Source organism: Aplosporella prunicola (genome assembly GCF_010093885.1).
Source record: "Aplosporella prunicola CBS 121167 unplaced genomic scaffold K452scaffold_13, whole genome shotgun sequence".
NCBI classification, from domain to species: domain Eukaryota; kingdom Fungi; phylum Ascomycota; class Dothideomycetes; order Botryosphaeriales; family Aplosporellaceae; genus Aplosporella; species Aplosporella prunicola.
Window position 1 is genome coordinate 915,110 of NW_022983541.1, and position 15,385 is coordinate 930,494.

Below are 15,385 nucleotides of genomic sequence, written 5' to 3' on the forward strand. Positions count from 1 at the left end.
AGGGAAGCCCGTCAGACGCATGAAGAGCTCCTGCATAGGTATGGCCGTGGAATGGAGCGTCCGGCTCGGCCGTGACTTCATCCCCTCGCGTCCGTGCGCGCGCCGCATCCTCGAGCTCCGACCAGGCCAACACCGCGCCCACGACCACCAGCCATGTTCAAACCCTGGGGATAGCTTCTCTCACCTCCGTATGCCATGGCTTTCGACCCCTCCACCGGCTATGTCGCCCCCAGCGGCCTGCAGGGCCTCGAGGACCAGTCCCTCCCCATATTCAACATCGAACTCGTGAATCTCAAGTTCGACAAGCCCTCTGACTTCGTCGCCGCTCAAGTCGCGAACAACGTCTTGATCCTCGCCTTTGAAACAGGCCGCATCCTCAGGTTCGACCTCGACAGCCCGGAAGACATTGACGGTATTTGGCCAATGCCCGACGTCAAAGTGCTCCAAGGCTGACCGTTGCAGACGTCGATCTCCCCAAGAGGCCCTCAGAGATTGGCGTCATTCGACGCATGTTCCTCGACCCTTCTGCCTCTCACCTGATCATCACCACCACCCTCGGCGAGAACTTCTACCTCCACACCCAAAGCCGCACCCCCAAACCGCTCTCCAAACTGAAAAGTGTGCCGATCGAATGCATCTCGTGGAATCCCTCCGAACCCACCGCTTCTACCCGCGAAATCTTGGTTGGCGCCTCCGATGGAACCGTCTACGAAGTTTACATTGAGCCGTCAGCCGAGTTTTACCGTCGGGAGGAGAGATACCTCAAGGCGGTCCACAAGGCCGACGGCCCAATCGTGGGACTATGGACCGACGCAATCCCTGGGCGGTCAGACATGCGCCGGATAATGGTAGCCACGCCAACAGATCTCCAACATTTTGTGGGAAAGGTCGGCAGGCATGGGCGCGAAGGTAGCGGGTCCATTTACTCCAGGTTATTCGAGGCCGAAGGCCCGACGGTCTATGAACTGGATGGCGGGTCTCGACCGGCGCCTTCAATGCTCGCCGTTTCTCCCGATCCACAGGACATATCGTCTTCTACTGCCTCACTCAGCGGTTCGGGCGAACATGAGAGGGCATTCGCATGGCTGTCATCACAAGGTGTCGTCCATGGCAAACTACTGACGTCTTCCGAGTCTTCTAGCCTGGGCAATGTAGTTTTCTCCGGGGCAAAGATGTATCCGAGATCGAAGCTTCCGCCGACGCAGACAGCCGGTGGCCGACCAAAAGCGGTGCAGGAACCGACGCACTCCATGATCCTCAGCAATTGGCACATTCTCCAGCTTGTGGATGGGCGTGTTGTTGCGACTAACCGACTGGATGACACCGTGGCCTATGACCAGGTGGTACTCGAGCCGGACGAGGTCCCGCTCGGCCTCGTCATTGACCAAAAGAAGAGCACTTTCTGGCTATTCACAAAGCAAGATGTTTTTGAGATAAGCGTCTATGACGAGAGCAGGGATATTTGGAAGATCTTATTGAACGCGCAGCAGTTCGAGGCAGCATCTCAATATGCTAAAACTCCGGCCCAAAAAGACGCCGTAGCTACTGCTTCTGGTGATTACCTTGTTAACCGGGGGCAGTTTCTAGAGGCTGCGAGTGTCTATGGTCGGAGTACTAAGCCTTTTGAGCAAGTTGCACTTACATTTATCGATCATGGAGAGCAAGATGCGCTACGGAAATATCTTTCGACCAAGCTTGCAACGATCAAAAAGTCTGCCACCATGCAGCGCATTTTGCTTGCCACTTGGCTCGTAGAGATGTATATCTCGAAGCTCAATACTCTGGATGATAGCATAGGCACACGGGCTGAGCTTTCTGAAGGAATGAACACTACTGATACTGAAAACCAGCTGTCTGTCACCCGGAAGGAGTTCCAGGACTTTGTCACCAAGTACAAGTCCGACCTTGACCGTAAAACTGTCTATGAGATCATCAGCAGTCACGGTCGTGAGGAGGAGCTCCTGTACTTTGCTACTGTCGTTAACGATTATAACTATGTCCTCGCATATTGGGTCCAGAGGGAACGGTGGCCAGAGTCATTGACTGTGTTGAAGAAGCAAACCGTTCCGGAGATCTTCTACAAGTATAGCAGTGTTCTCATGGCCAATGTTCCCGTTGAATTCGTCGAGATTCTGATGAGACAAGCAAACCTCGATGCGCGGAAGCTCATCCCCGCGCTCTTGAACTACAACAAGCTCACGCAAGGCTCGCTTTCCCAGGTATGATTATCTTTGTATGTGCCCGAGCAGTCGCTAATCTTTCTCTGAGCAGAACCAAGCAGTGCGTTATCTTCAGTTCGAGATCAACCAACATCATTCGACCGATGCCGCTGTGCATAACACCCTCATCTCCATCTACGCGTCGCATCCTTCCCGGGATGAATCTGCACTTCTTTCTTACCTTGAAGCTCAGTCGTATGCTCAAGAACAAAACTACGACGCGGACTTTGCACTCCGTCTCTGCATCCAGCACAAGCGTGTTCAAAGCTGCGTCCACATCTACAGCTCGATGTCACAATACGTGCAAGCTGTGGACCTCGCTCTCAAGTATAATGAGATCGACCTCGCCAGCTCTGTCGCTGACCGCCCCGAATCGGATCCCGCACTCCGCAAGAAGCTGTGGCTCGCCGTTGCCAAGAAGGTCATTTCTCAATCAACAGGCATAAAACCAGCCATCGATTTCTTGAAACGTTCGGATCTGCTTCGCATCGAGGACCTGATCCCCTTCTTCCCAGACTTTGTCGTCATCGACGACTTCAAGGACGAGATTTGCGCCGCCCTCGAGGAGTACTCGAGACAGATTGATGCGCTGAAGAAGGAGATGGACGAGAGCACGCAGACTGCGACGCACATCAAGGCCGAGATCCGGCAACTTGACACACGCTACGCCATCGTTGAGCCCGGCGAAAAGTGCTACATCTGCCGGCTGCCGCTGCTTGCGAAGCAGTTCTTCGTGTTCCCCTGCCAGCATGCCTTCCACAGCGAGTGCTTGGGCAAGAAGGTCGTCAAGCTAGCAGGCGTGTGGAAGGCGACGAGAATCAAGGAGCTGCAGACGGAGGTGTCGAGAGGGACGAGCATTGGGCTAAAGAGGGAGAGGGCCGCGAAGGAGTTGGATGAGCTTGTGGCTGGTGCTTGGTAAGTGTCGCCCTCGGTCTGTGTCGAAAGCGAACGTGTGCGATGCTGACTCAATTCTACAGTGTTCTTTGCAGCGAACTTGCTGTCAAGCAGATTGACGAGCCATTCGTGGTTGCTGGGGAGACGAACGAGTGGGCGCTGTAAAAATGAGGAGGGGTTGATGTAGACTTGAGATGTGCATTGCAAGGAGACAGGAGATACCCGCGGTTCAATGAATAAATGAATACCATGTCCTCGGGTCTATCTCTCGTGGGTGCCAAAAAGTACGTGTCAGTCGTTTTCATGTGGTACTCGGATGCCTGTGCGATCTGGTGATGAGTGCTCTTTGTTCACATGGCGATGGTGCATAATGGTCTATGGATGAAGAGGCTGAAATGCCGTCATGGAATAATAAATCTGACTTCATTAGAAGCTATTCGTGTATTTGAAGCGGACACTATGGGTTCCATTGTAAAATTGCTTGGGTATGATATCGGATACTGCTACAGAGTTGTGGGTTGCTACCCCGATGCAATCTCCTCCAGGAATTAATTCCATAAAACCCGTGACCAGCCCATGAACAATGTCTAGGATCCAGCAAGACCGCAGTGCCTGTACGGTTATGATGCCTTCTAGCAAATAGTTTGTAGACCTACCTAAGGTAAATGACTTCATCTGCTCTCGGCGATATATTTGGACTTACCGTAGTACAATCGTAGCGTAGCGATGCAAATGATACGTTTGTTCGACACGCAGTGCTGGAGCGGACCTGTTCGGCTGCAAGCTTGGATTGAGCATAAGTAGTTCACAAAGAACATGGGATATTCACACCTTCAGAGACTCTCGAGCCCAGAACCGGGTTAATTAGGCTTGTTCGCTTGTTCTATCAACGTGCTGGCAACGGATATAGCCAGCGTCCCGCAATCCGGCGGTCAAATCAATAGTCGTCCCGTCTCCGACGGCGCTCACGATCCGAGTCGCGGTGCCTATCTCTGTCTCTGTCGTCGCGCCGCGACGACGACGCCTTGGAGTAGCGATCCTCTCGGTCGCGGTCGCGATCACGGTCGCGGTCGCGCTGCTTGCGATCCCTGTCCCTGCGATCGTAGTCGTCGTAGTCCTTGTCGCGTTTTCGCCGCCTGTGCCTGTCCTCGTCCGTCTCGCTGCGGTCTCGGCGCGACGACCGGTGCTTGCTGTCGTAGTCCCTGTCGCGGTCGCGGTCGCGGTCCCGCCGGCGGTCCCGGTCACGTCGCTCAGAGTCGTAGTCGTCGTCGTCGTATTTGCTGCGCCTGGAGGACTTTTCAGAGCGATGGCGGCCAGAGTCTCGTGCGGGGGACTTGTCGCGCTTCGCCAGCTCGAGCTCGCGCTCGCGCTCTGCCACTTGCTGCTCCTCCATTTTCGCCTTGAGCTCCTCCTCGGTGAGCTGCTCACCCGTGTTCTTGTTGCGCAGCATGACCGGGTTGTAAGATTGCTCTGTTTTCCTCTTGCTCTTTGCTCCCTTGCCCCACGAGCCCATTTCCTCACCGACAGCCGCGTCTTCCTTCGCGCCAATACCCAGCAGCGCGGGCCTCTTCTCCAGAACGCGCGGCTGCACAGCCTTTTGTCCCTTCCTGCGGCCGATGGCTTCGCCTTCTTTCCAACCCATGCCGCGCAATAGCGCCGCGCCGAATTCCTCCACGGGCACTGCATCGTACTCCTCCAGTGTCGCCATCTCGGGCGCGTTGTCATAGTCGCGACGGAAGGCTTCTTCTTCGGATTCGACGGCCGGAATTGCAAGGTCGGATTTCTGCTTCTGGCCTAAGAGAGCTTCGAGCGCCAACTGATCTTCCGTCTTTGGTTCCGCGGGCGCTGGCTCGTCGGCGGCGGGCGCCGTGTCATCCTCCGCCGCAGCTCCATCTAGTCCGTCCGCTTTCTTGACGATGTTTAGGCCGAAGGTGCGCTGTTCTTCGGGGATGTCGGCATCCTTGGTGTCGCCGTTCTGCGCTGCCGCCTGTGCTGCCTGGGCCTCGGGCGGGAGTAGGTTCTTCTGTCGCTTGGTCTGGCTTTCGCCCCTCCAGTCGCGATTCGCTTGCTTGGGGATGACCAGCGGGCCCTTTGTCTGGGAGGGCTTGCTGGCATCGATTGCGCCGCCGGCCGACTGGTCAAAGTGGGAAACCTCCTGCGCCTGGGGGCCGGCGTCTTCGTCGTCGGAGTCGTGGAGGGCAGAGTGCGGGCGCTTCTTCGGGGGCGCACGCGACTGGGCGGACTTTTTGGAGCCCAGGGCGAGCGAGAACTTGGCGGGAGCGTCTGGCGCCGCCATTGTTGCAGCGGATGCGAGAGGATGCTGGCTGTGGTGGGCTGGTGGGCGCGGCGGGCTTGAACGAGGCAAGCCGAGCCGCATCACGTGCCTCGTCCTTTCCCACCATTTCCGGAGCGTGCATGATCTCATCACTTCAGATACGGCTCACTAACCTTAACTCCTGCGTACTAGACGGCAAACCATGTGGATCACCATGGCGGGCTTTCCACAGCCTTCGCGGCTTCGCTCTTTCTCGCAATTTTCCATTTCGTCTTTGCCCTCCCGATGGACACCAACTACTTCGTCTGTACTCTTGGCCAGGCGGCCGCCCTGAGAGAAAAGCCAAACGATTTTCACACCATCAATGACTTCATCGACCGTCAGGCCAGCCGCGTTGGGGACCAGCCAGCCGTGGGGTTTTTCAAACCACCCGGGGAACATCATGTCTTCAGCTTCGCTGATGTTGAACGCGGCTCCAAAGCCGTAGCGGGCTTGATGCTGCGCAATACCGGCCAGGACCTGTGTCCAAAACAGACGGTGGCCCTGCTGTGCCCCAGCTCCCCCGACTTTCTGTTTGCTTGGCTCGCCTTGATGCGTTTGGGTCATGCTGTCCTGCTCATTGCTCCGCAGTGCCAACCCCCTGCCATCGCACACCTCTGCAAGGCATGCGAGGTTTCAAACTTGTTTCATGATGATGTCTACGAGGACCAAGCCCGCAGGAGTGCTCAAGAGATGGATGGTGGAACTCTTCGTATCTATTCTCTTCCTTCCATTGTAGGAGGGAACATCTACGAGACGGTTCAGCGGTCACTTAGTGAAGAAACGCACTTTCAGGAACCCATTGTAGATGATACTTCCGTAGCGTACTTGCATCACACATCGGGTACATCCTCTGGCCTCCCCAAACCCATTCCGCAAACGCATCGTGCTGGCGTAGGTGTCCTGCCGTGTCTTCCTGACGGATCTGAAAAGGCCACCTACACTACCACGCCATTGTACCACGGGGGCATTGCAGACCTGTTCAGAGCATGGACTAGCGATGCCCTGATCTGGCTCTTTCCAGGCAAGGAGCTTCCAATCACAGCAAGTAGCATTATATCTTGCTTAGACACTGCGAAGGCTGCTTCCGATCGCGGCGAGACGCCTCTCGTAAGGTACTTTTCCTCTGTTCCATACGTTCTGCAAATGATGGAAGCGGACAGTAAAGGTCTGGAATATCTTACATCCATGGACATTGTAGGCGTGGGAGGAGCAGCACTTCCGACGGAGGTCGGTGATCGCCTGGTCAAGAAAGGTGTGAACTTAATCTCAAGATTTGGTAGCGCAGAATGTGGTTTTCTGATGTCCTCGCATCGAGACTATGCAAAAGACAAGGAGTGGCAGTGCTTGCGTAGTGATTTTGGCGCGGACAAGATTCGCTTCGAAAAACAGGACGATGGCACGTCTGAGCTTGTCATCATGTCTGGATGGCCACACAAGGTATGGTTTAGGATTACAATATTGCAAACTCCAGAAGACTGACCTGAGCAGGCCAAGACGAATAGAGAGGATGGATCCTTTGCCACGGCAGATCTTTTCTCGCCACATCCCGAAATCCCCAACGCGTGGAAGTACCACTCGCGTGCAGACTCTCAACTTACCCTGATCACTGGAAAGAAGTTCGACCCAGCGCCTTGGGAATCTGCCATCGCAGCGAATGAGCATGTCGACGATGTTCTAGTATTTGGGAACGGCAAGCCTTTCCCCGGCGCATTTCTGTTCCGCTCAAAGGAACATGCGCATGGAACTGATGACGAGTTCCTGAAGGCTCTTCAGCCCCTGGTTGAGAAGCTCAATGCGGAAAGCCAGGCTCACGCCAGGATACCTCGCAACATGCTCATTGCCATGCAACACAACGAGGAGCCACTTGAGAAGAGCAGCAAGGGAACGGTCATGCGGAACAAAGCCGAGGAGCGGTATGCGCAGCAAATAGAAGACGCTTATGCAAAGCTGAGTGTTGCCGACGGCAGCGAAGTTCCTGATGAAGGAATCCAACCTTTCGTCGTTAAGCTCATTCAAGACATTGTAGTGAAACCCGGGAAACTTTTCGTGGATACCGATTTGTTTTTGTATGGCGCGGACTCAGTGGCGTGCATGCAGATACGATACGGTCTTAGGCAGCTCTTGCCGGCTCAATCTCCGGAGCTTCCTTTGAGCATTGTGGAGGATTGTGGCACAGTGCAAAGGTAAGACAGCCGGTTGTTGCTCCATGGCCCATAAGCAGGATGTTGATAGGTACCAGACTCAGCGACTATATCACGAAGCAACGCCACGGCGAGGTGTATGAGGAAAATGAGGATGATAATCAGCTCATGCTTGACTTGGTCGAGAAATACGGCCAATTTGACAACAAAACGCAGTCTGACCCCTCCTTCAGCGGAAACGCACTGATTGGGCAGCCTAAAGAAGTAGTTGTAAGTTTACAAGAGGACACTGTTTAGCCTACCTTGCTGACATGCACAGATTCTAACTGGGGCTACTGGCGCATTGGGCTCCCATCTTCTGAACCTCTATCGAAAGACTGAGTCTGTGTCTCAGATATTTTGCCTCGTTCGCGGTGCGGACCAACATGCCGCAAGAGAAAGAGTCAACAAAGCTCTCGAGCAACGGGGTATGCCTGGTATCTCGTCAGAACACCCAGGAAACGACAAGATCATTGTCTTGCAGTCTTCACTCGGCGAGGCTGGTCTGGGTCTGGAGCCAGATACTTACGAAGAAATTGCTCGCAATGCAACCGTCATAATGCACATTGCGTGGTCGGTCAACTTCCGCATGCGGTTGCGCAGCTTCGAAAAAGACAACATCGCTGGTTAGTAAGGTTCTAAGTTGCCCGATGGCCCATAACTTACACATGAACCGCAGGGCTACGCAATTTGATCAACCTTGCCCTCCACTCGCCCCGTCGAGCGCCCCCGCGCTTTGTGTATTGCTCATCGGTAGCCAGCGCCATCAATTGCACAGCCGAATCGCCTATACCGGAACATATAATGCATGAGCCAACGTCCGCCTCTCCGCTAGGCTACTCGCGTAGCAAATGGGTTGCGGAGCATCTCTGCTTCAAAGCGCACCGGCATACTGCGCTACACAACCAGATCGCCGTATTTCGTGTCGGTCAGCTCGGCGGCGACACCAAACACGGCATATGGAACACGTCGGAGGCCTGGCCGCTAATGCTTAGTAGTGTACGCGTAACGAACAGCTTACCGGCACTACGCAATGAGCCACTGAACTGGCTGCCGGTGGATGTGGCGGCGGAGGCGTTTATTGAGGCGGCGAACAACATGGGAATGGATACGGTCGGGAGGAGGAGGTTTGAGATGCAGGTATACCACTTCGTGAACCCGCATCAGACGCCGGATTGGATGCAGCTGCTGGGTTGGCTGCAAGCCATGGAGAAGTTTGACGTCCTGGAGCCGGAGGCCTGGGTGGACCGGCTGGAGAGAGCGAGAGACGAGGGCAAAAAGGAACACCCGGCAATGAAGCTTCTGGGACTGTGGAAAAAGAATTATTGCGAAAAGGATGGGCAGAAAGAGGAAGGAAAAGGAAAGCAAGCGCCGGTTTTCGCACTGGACGAGAGCAAGAAGGTAGCGCCAGCGCTGGGCAGCGTGAAGGCCGTCGACGAAGAGTATTTCCGGAGAGTGTGGAAGTGGCTGCAGGCGGCGAAAGTCGAGTAGGAGGCGCGGCTGTAGATGTCGTGAGGTGACGCTGCCGCAGAGCTGAAGGCGCGGTCGTACGGGTCGAGGATCGGGGAAGCGAGGCGAGGTTGTGCAGCGACGGGGATATGGGGCCGCATGTCAGGCGTTTCAGCCTGGCGTCGAGGTAGAACGGGAAATACGACTCTTTCTCCCTTTTCTCTCTCTTCCCCTCCACATGCCGACAAGCCACAGAGTTAATTCATCAGCCGTCGCTCAGCTTCGGCGCATCACTGGCTGCAGGTACGGGAACCCCGCATCCCCGCAGAGAGCTGACGTTGGAGATCTGCCGCGGGGGAGCTGCCGGCGCAATGGGGGGTGCCTGGCAAGAGGTGAATGCGGGCGACCCTCTATCACCCTTCGTGAAATATATAACCCCCCCCCCCCCCCCCCCCCCCCCCCCTTCGCAACCTTTTGATACTCACCGCGTATGTCTGTCGGCACCATGAGACCGCTTTGCAATCTAGTCATCGTTGGCGCCATGCTGTGGAGCACTGCCCTCGTGGCCGCTCAGTCGGGCACGACCTTCTCGCGCAGTCCGACCATCTCGACGATTGCCGTGCATCCAACCCCAACCGGTTCTGGTGGCGTCATCCCTGAGGGCTTTGTCTCGTTCTCAATCGAGCTGTCCAGCTTCCCGGACTTTGCTGGCAACAGCTCAGTCGGACCCAACCTCTTTTCGTACAACCTCCTCAACAATATTGGTAACTTGACCGGAACAAAGCCGTATATCCGCGTGGGCGGCAATACACAGTCAGTCCACGGCTTTTGTGCCCAAACTGAAGCATGATTAACGAAGGACCAGGGACTTGGCTTTGTACGACGCCTCACTTGGTGTTGCTGAAAATGGTATTGTCGACCCGGAGAGATCTGAAGACTACCCGACAACGCTCACCATTGGCCCCTCGTTCTTCGAGTCTTATGATTCGTGGCCTGGCGTCAAGTTCATCCACGGCTTCAACCTCGGTAAAAATGGAACTGATGGCCGCGAGAGTCTTCTCGCAACTGTGCCGCTGGCCTGCAAGGCTCTGAGTGACGGCAAGCTTCTTTACTGGGAGCTGGGCAACGAGCCGGATCTGTTCAAGACGTCGGCGAAGCAGGGCATCGTGCGTCCAACCAACTGGACAGAACACGACTATGTGCAGGAGTATTTGAACGGGACGAGGGCGATTCGCGCGGAGCTGGCGAAGGCGTGCCCGGACTTGGCGACGGACGACAAGTACAAGTTCATCGCGCCGTCTTTTGCGGGAACGAGCAATAGCCTTGATCCGATCAAGACCTGGCAGGAGGGATTCGATGAAGACAAGAACATCGCCCTAATCTCCTCTCATAAGTGAGTTCAGCCAAGATCCCCACAGACAAACCCACTAACACCTATCAGCTATATTGACGGCGCCACTGAGCCTGGAGTGACCCTCCAAGGCACACTGATGAGCCACACGTCGACCGTCAACAGCATCAGCAAACAACTCAACGTCTCGCGCCTGCTGTCCAACTACTCGCTCCCCTTCATCCTCGGCGAGACCAACTCGCTCTACAACCAAGGCGCGTCCGGCCTCTCCGACTCCTTCGGCGCCGCCCTCTGGGGCATCGACTTCAACCTGTGGTGCGCCTCGGTCGGCATCAAGCGCGTGCACATGCACCAGGGCACAAACTACCGCTACGCGTCCTGGCAGCCCGTCGACACGGACAAAGCGACCAAAGGGACCAAGGCGCCCTACTACGGCAACATCGGCGTCGCCGCCGCGCTGGGCGATCTGACGGCCGCCCCGGTCCGCGTGGACAACCTGCCGCTGCCCGAAGCGCGCGAAGCCGCGTACGCGACGTACGGCAACGACGCCCTGCAGCGCGTGACGGTGGTCAACCTGCGCGAGTACAACGCCACGCAAGACGGCGGCGCTTCGGAGCGGCCCGAGACCGAGTACTGGTTCGGGGTGCCGACGGCGTGCAACGGCACGGGCGTGGTGCAGCGCGTCATGGCGAGCGGGAGCGACGCGTTGACGGGCGCGTCGTTCAACGGCTTGACCTATGGTTTCGAGCGCGATCAGGGCAGGCCGGTGCTTTTGGGGAACGCGACAAAGGACGAGATTGTGTGGGTGGGCCAGGACGGCGTGTTTGGCGTTAGCGTGCCGTGGTCGAGCGCGGCGATTGTGCAGCTGAAGTGCTGAGGTTGGATCGCTATATAATGCGTACAAAGACAAATTCTTGGAACAATTTTTCGGGCTCATAACCTATTGTTACATTGCGCCCAGGGGAATTCCCTCGCATCTGTTCTCAGCGACGACATACGTACATACACTAGCAGCAGAAGTTGGCCTTAGAAAGGCCTAAATGCCCGGTAGCAGCAACGCCCAACGATGGAGCACGCAGGTCCTGAGTTCCATGCGCAACATTGGCGCCGCGGGAATATTCCTTGCCCCCTTGACTTGACTTCGTCTGAGGGGGGATGATACAATTTCGGTCTTGGATTATTTCCGCCATTTTTTTTTCTTTTCTTTTTTCATTTTTCATTTTCTCCTTCTCGGTTTTGTGTTTTCCCTCTATTATTTTTTACACAATGGGTATTTGTATTTGAAGGAGCGGGAGAACCCCTCACATGTATGTAGATCTCCTCCCTGAACCGTTGCTTTCTCGAGCCATCGGAGGGCAATGAATCACGACACGCAACTGTGTCTCCGCAGAGTACGAGAGAAACGTCTAATGCTTTATTTTGTCCAACCGCCGCGCCGTCCTTTTTATCCCTTCTCCTGTACCAAAGCCCCTCTGTCCTCGGCGATGATGCCCGACGCCCGATAACGCAAACGACGCTCTTTGCCTTCCGCCCAGGTGGTCCATCCGCGTCTAAGCGGTGCGCGAGTTGTCGATGCGGGTGACGAGGATGTCCGTACCGCCAATCTTGACGAGCTCGTCCATGGCGATGGCGATGGCCTTGCGCTCGACCATGGCGCTGACGGCGACCCAGCCGTCCTCCTCCAGCGAGTTGATCGTCGGGGCGCGCTTGCCCGGCGTGATGGCGCAGGCGGCCGCCAGGTTGTCGCGGTGCACGTTGTACGAGCAGAGGACGTAGCGCTGGGCGGCTGGGAGGCGTCAGCGGGACAGTGGTTTGAAGAGGGAAGGGGAGACTCACTGATGACACCGCGAATGCGCGCGGCGATCACGTTGACCAGCGCCGGGTCCGACACCTTCTTCGACTTGATCAGGATGGCCGTCGTCTCGAGGATGGTGGAGATGTCCTTCAGGCCGGCGGCGCGCATCGTCTCGCCCGACTCTGTAGGGGTGGTGTCAGCGCGCTTCTTCTAACCATCCGCGACGGCGGTCACTCACCGACGAGGTCGACAATGCCGTCGGCGACGCCCAGGGCACACGCGGCCTCGACGGAGCCGCCGACGTACTTGATGTTGGTCTTGACGGGCTTGTCGCCGTCAACGCCCTCGAGCTTGGCGAAGTAGCGCTCGGCGAGGGCGGTGAAGCTGGTGACGACGTTGCGGCCGATGAGCTGCTCGGGCGAGGCGACATCGCCCTTCTCGGGAACCTGGACCTGCAGGCGGCACTTTCCGAAGTCGAGGTCGAGCACCTCCTCGACGCCCGTCGTGTCGGTGGGCGGCGACACGGCCTCATGCTCGGCCACCTGGTCGCGGCCGGTGATGCCCAGGTCGACGCGACCCTCGCCCACGAAGGTAGGGATATCGGCGGCGGGAAGGAAGACGAGGGCGATGGGCAGGTTCTTCACCAGGGCAATGTCCAGCCTCGAGTGACGGTGGAACTGGATGTCGGAGCCGTGGAGCAGGTCCAAGCAGGCCTGGTGGAGGCGACCCTCTGCGGGAGCGTCAGCGCGCGTTCTCTCTCTCCATGTCTCTCGGGCGGAGGAGGGCTACGGACTCTTGGGGACGGCGAAGAGCAGGCGGTCGGTGAGGCTGGCGGAGGACGTCAGTGAGCTTGGGTCGGCTGGCGACGGGAGTCATGGGGCGCGACGGACTGGTTGACGAGATCCATGGCGAATTGGCGGAAGCGGAGGGGTTGGTCGGAGGGCGGTGGTGTTGGCGGTGGTGTTGTGATTGGGGTGGTGAACAATTTCTTAGGCCCTCCGACAGCGCAGTGACTCAATGGCGGCGGGCGCGGTGGGGTTGGTCGCGCGCCCGTCGGCGTCGGCGACCGGCCGTCATATCAGCATGGAGCGTGGCCGGTTCGCGCGTCTGGATTCGTCGGACGCGGATGCGACGAGGGCGATGACGGAGAGAAAGAGCTTCCCGCATCCCGCATCGATGGCGACGGCCGACGCGCCTCGATGCCTCGATGCCTCGGTGCCTGGATGCCTGGCTGCCTGGCTGCCTGGCTGCCTCGCGATCGGCCCCCGCCGTTCCGCGCATGATCCCTGCCGAACATCAGCGCATCCGACGACTTCCAGACATCCAAGGCCAAAGATTTCCGATCCAATCTTTCACAGCCATGATACATAAACTTCCACGGCCCTTCACTGATCTTCACTCGTCACCCTCGCGTCCCCACCATGTCGGCCATGCGCAAGCGCGATGTATTTACCTCTCCCACCGCCTTCGTAGCCTAAGGTTCGCAATACTACTGACGTGAAGCAGACGCGCCCCCCGCCGTCCCCTGACCCCGACGGGCGCAACGTCCGGCCTCGCCTGCGCTCTCGCAGTCAATCGCCCGCACGACAACCGCCCCCTCTTCAGGTCCGATCCAGTCTGTCACTCATGACCAGCCTGTTGCTCGTCAAAGCGAGGAGACGATCACCGTCAGGATCAAGCAGGAAAATGCCGAGCGCGAGGATCTGAGTGTGGGTGCTATCGAGAGTGTCGCTGATGGTCCGGCCACAGCGTCGAAAGCTTCCTCGAAATCTAAATCAAACCCCCAATTGAAGACTTCTAAAGAGATGGAGCCTGTCACACATTCGGAATCTTCTTCAGAATCTGACACAGAGTCTTCTGATTCCGAGGGAGATCCTTCTTCAGAGTCAAAGTCCGACACAGAATCCTCCGACTCCGAAGACGAGTCAAGCTCTGCAAAGGCTTCTACGAAGTTGAAATATACTAAGCAGCCAGAACCTTCGTCAGGCTCAGACTCGGAATCTACTACTGATTCTGGATCTTCTACAGAATCTTCTGATTCTGGAGACGATTCTGCAGCTCTCTCTCCGCAGGACCTGAGTAATTCGGCCACGCCCATCACCGAACTACTCTGTGCTGGGCGCTGGGAGACGCAGAGCGGACCCATGACTGCATATGTCTCACTCCTGCGCCGTGCCAACGACCACGTAAGTATTATCAATTACCAGTCTCACACCCTTGCCTTAACGCTTGTGGTTCATTGACGATTATCTCCTCTAACAGTCGAAGTTGAAACAATACCTCGTAGCATTATGCAAGACGAAAGACCTCACGGCACATGTTCTGAGAGAGAAGCTCACCAGTATACGACAATTGATGCGCAAACACGTTAAATCTGGCCTCCGGTCCATCGTCATCGCCAATCTGCCCTGTTTCCCGGAGCTCATCCAGTGCCCCTTTGTCTTCCTGACTATGGTTCCTGATACGACCCCCTGCCTCGACCTACTTTGCCGCGGCGGTCCCAAGCTGAAAGATGGAAATTTCGATTGTGTAGCGCACGGAATTGTCCAGACACTGCAGCGCAAGAGTGATTCTAAGTCTGTAAGCAGCTCTTATCGGTTCTCATTATTCAAATTCCGTGCCTCTGACTGATATATGAAAAGGGAATTTTCAAATTACACAATGGGTACCGTAGGTACACCCTCAGTCTTTGCTTCGAAGACGAGATTGTGGCCGTTGTGAGGCGATGCAGCAAACTTCACACGCAGAGTAGCGCCATTGAGACTAGACTGCGTCCGCTGGTCCTTATGAACAGATCTTTCTTCCCGGAGCTCAAGGGGACGGTACTGGTGCGTACGTGGGAGAATCTTACGGGGCTGAAGTGGTGATGGATGCGAGGGTACGACATTATACGGAAAAGACATAGAAATCAATGTTTCTAAGTAAAACCACGGTCTTCTCCTCATTGAACTATGTCTTTCGCTCGTAGAGCTCGAGGCATTCTTGTCTTGATGCGGGCCGTGTTTTCGGAGGGCTCGATGCGACCTTCAAATTGTCCGTATTCAATCCGGCAGCAGACCCAGACGTACTCACAACCACGTCGTCAGCCGTATCTCGTGTCCTGCCAAAAGTCAGTCATCTGTCCTCGAAGTGTACCACACACATGCCTTGCCGTCAGTCATCTAGTGCTGAACTTTTTGT

The 15,385-nt window shown here is 56.4% G+C and overlaps 7 protein-coding genes across 7 annotated transcripts; 5 read left to right on the plus strand and 2 right to left on the minus strand.

The window, feature by feature from the left end:
• Positions 1–160: 160 nt before the first annotated feature.
• On the plus strand, positions 161–3,402 carry K452DRAFT_271778 (uncharacterized protein). The gene is made up of 4 exons (XM_033539053.1): positions 161–412; positions 463–2,219; positions 2,272–3,134; positions 3,197–3,402. The coding sequence occupies exons 1-4, from the start codon at positions 196–198 to the stop codon at positions 3,276–3,278; spliced, it is 2,919 nt and encodes a 972-aa protein (XP_033397610.1). The 5' UTR covers positions 161–195; the 3' UTR covers positions 3,279–3,402.
• A 170-nt stretch (positions 3,403–3,572) lies between these two features.
• K452DRAFT_250854 (uncharacterized protein) lies at positions 3,573–5,430 on the minus strand. The gene is made up of 2 exons (XM_033538191.1): positions 3,945–5,430; positions 3,573–3,890 (listed from the first exon to the last, which is right to left on the minus strand). Exon 1 carries the CDS (start codon positions 5,407–5,409, stop codon positions 4,051–4,053), a length of 1,359 nt encoding a protein of 452 aa, XP_033397611.1. The 5' UTR covers positions 5,410–5,430; the 3' UTR covers positions 3,573–3,890; positions 3,945–4,050.
• Positions 5,431–5,673: 243 nt separating this feature from the next.
• K452DRAFT_318826 (uncharacterized protein) lies at positions 5,674–9,101 on the plus strand (the record flags this gene model as incomplete). The annotated part of the gene is made up of 5 exons (XM_033544188.1): positions 5,674–6,867; positions 6,919–7,613; positions 7,670–7,841; positions 7,891–8,236; positions 8,290–9,101. 5 exons carry the CDS (start codon positions 5,674–5,676, stop codon positions 9,099–9,101), a joined length of 3,219 nt encoding a protein of 1,072 aa, XP_033397612.1.
• A 499-nt stretch (positions 9,102–9,600) lies between these two features.
• On the plus strand, positions 9,601–11,287 carry K452DRAFT_228149 (glycoside hydrolase family 79 protein; the record flags this gene model as incomplete). Its single annotated transcript, XM_033536941.1, has 3 exons — positions 9,601–9,872; positions 9,925–10,452; positions 10,501–11,287. 3 exons carry the CDS (start codon positions 9,601–9,603, stop codon positions 11,285–11,287), a joined length of 1,587 nt encoding a protein of 528 aa, XP_033397613.1.
• A 673-nt stretch (positions 11,288–11,960) lies between these two features.
• On the minus strand, positions 11,961–13,112 carry K452DRAFT_308949 (uncharacterized protein; the record flags this gene model as incomplete). Its single annotated transcript, XM_033543206.1, has 5 exons — positions 11,961–12,196; positions 12,247–12,387; positions 12,444–12,935; positions 12,999–13,033; positions 13,096–13,112. 5 exons carry the CDS (start codon positions 13,110–13,112, stop codon positions 11,961–11,963), a joined length of 921 nt encoding a protein of 306 aa, XP_033397614.1.
• Positions 13,113–13,138: 26 nt separating this feature from the next.
• Positions 13,139–13,793, plus strand: K452DRAFT_35199 (uncharacterized protein). Its single transcript, XM_033545751.1, has one exon. It carries the CDS (start codon positions 13,223–13,225, stop codon positions 13,574–13,576), a length of 354 nt encoding a protein of 117 aa, XP_033397615.1. The 5' UTR covers positions 13,139–13,222; the 3' UTR covers positions 13,577–13,793.
• On the plus strand, positions 13,794–15,200 carry K452DRAFT_35200 (uncharacterized protein). Its single transcript, XM_033545752.1, has 3 exons — positions 13,794–14,391; positions 14,468–14,785; positions 14,848–15,200. Exons 1-3 carry the CDS (start codon positions 14,011–14,013, stop codon positions 15,070–15,072), a joined length of 924 nt encoding a protein of 307 aa, XP_033397616.1. The 5' UTR covers positions 13,794–14,010; the 3' UTR covers positions 15,073–15,200.
• Positions 15,201–15,385: the final 185 nt, after the last annotated feature.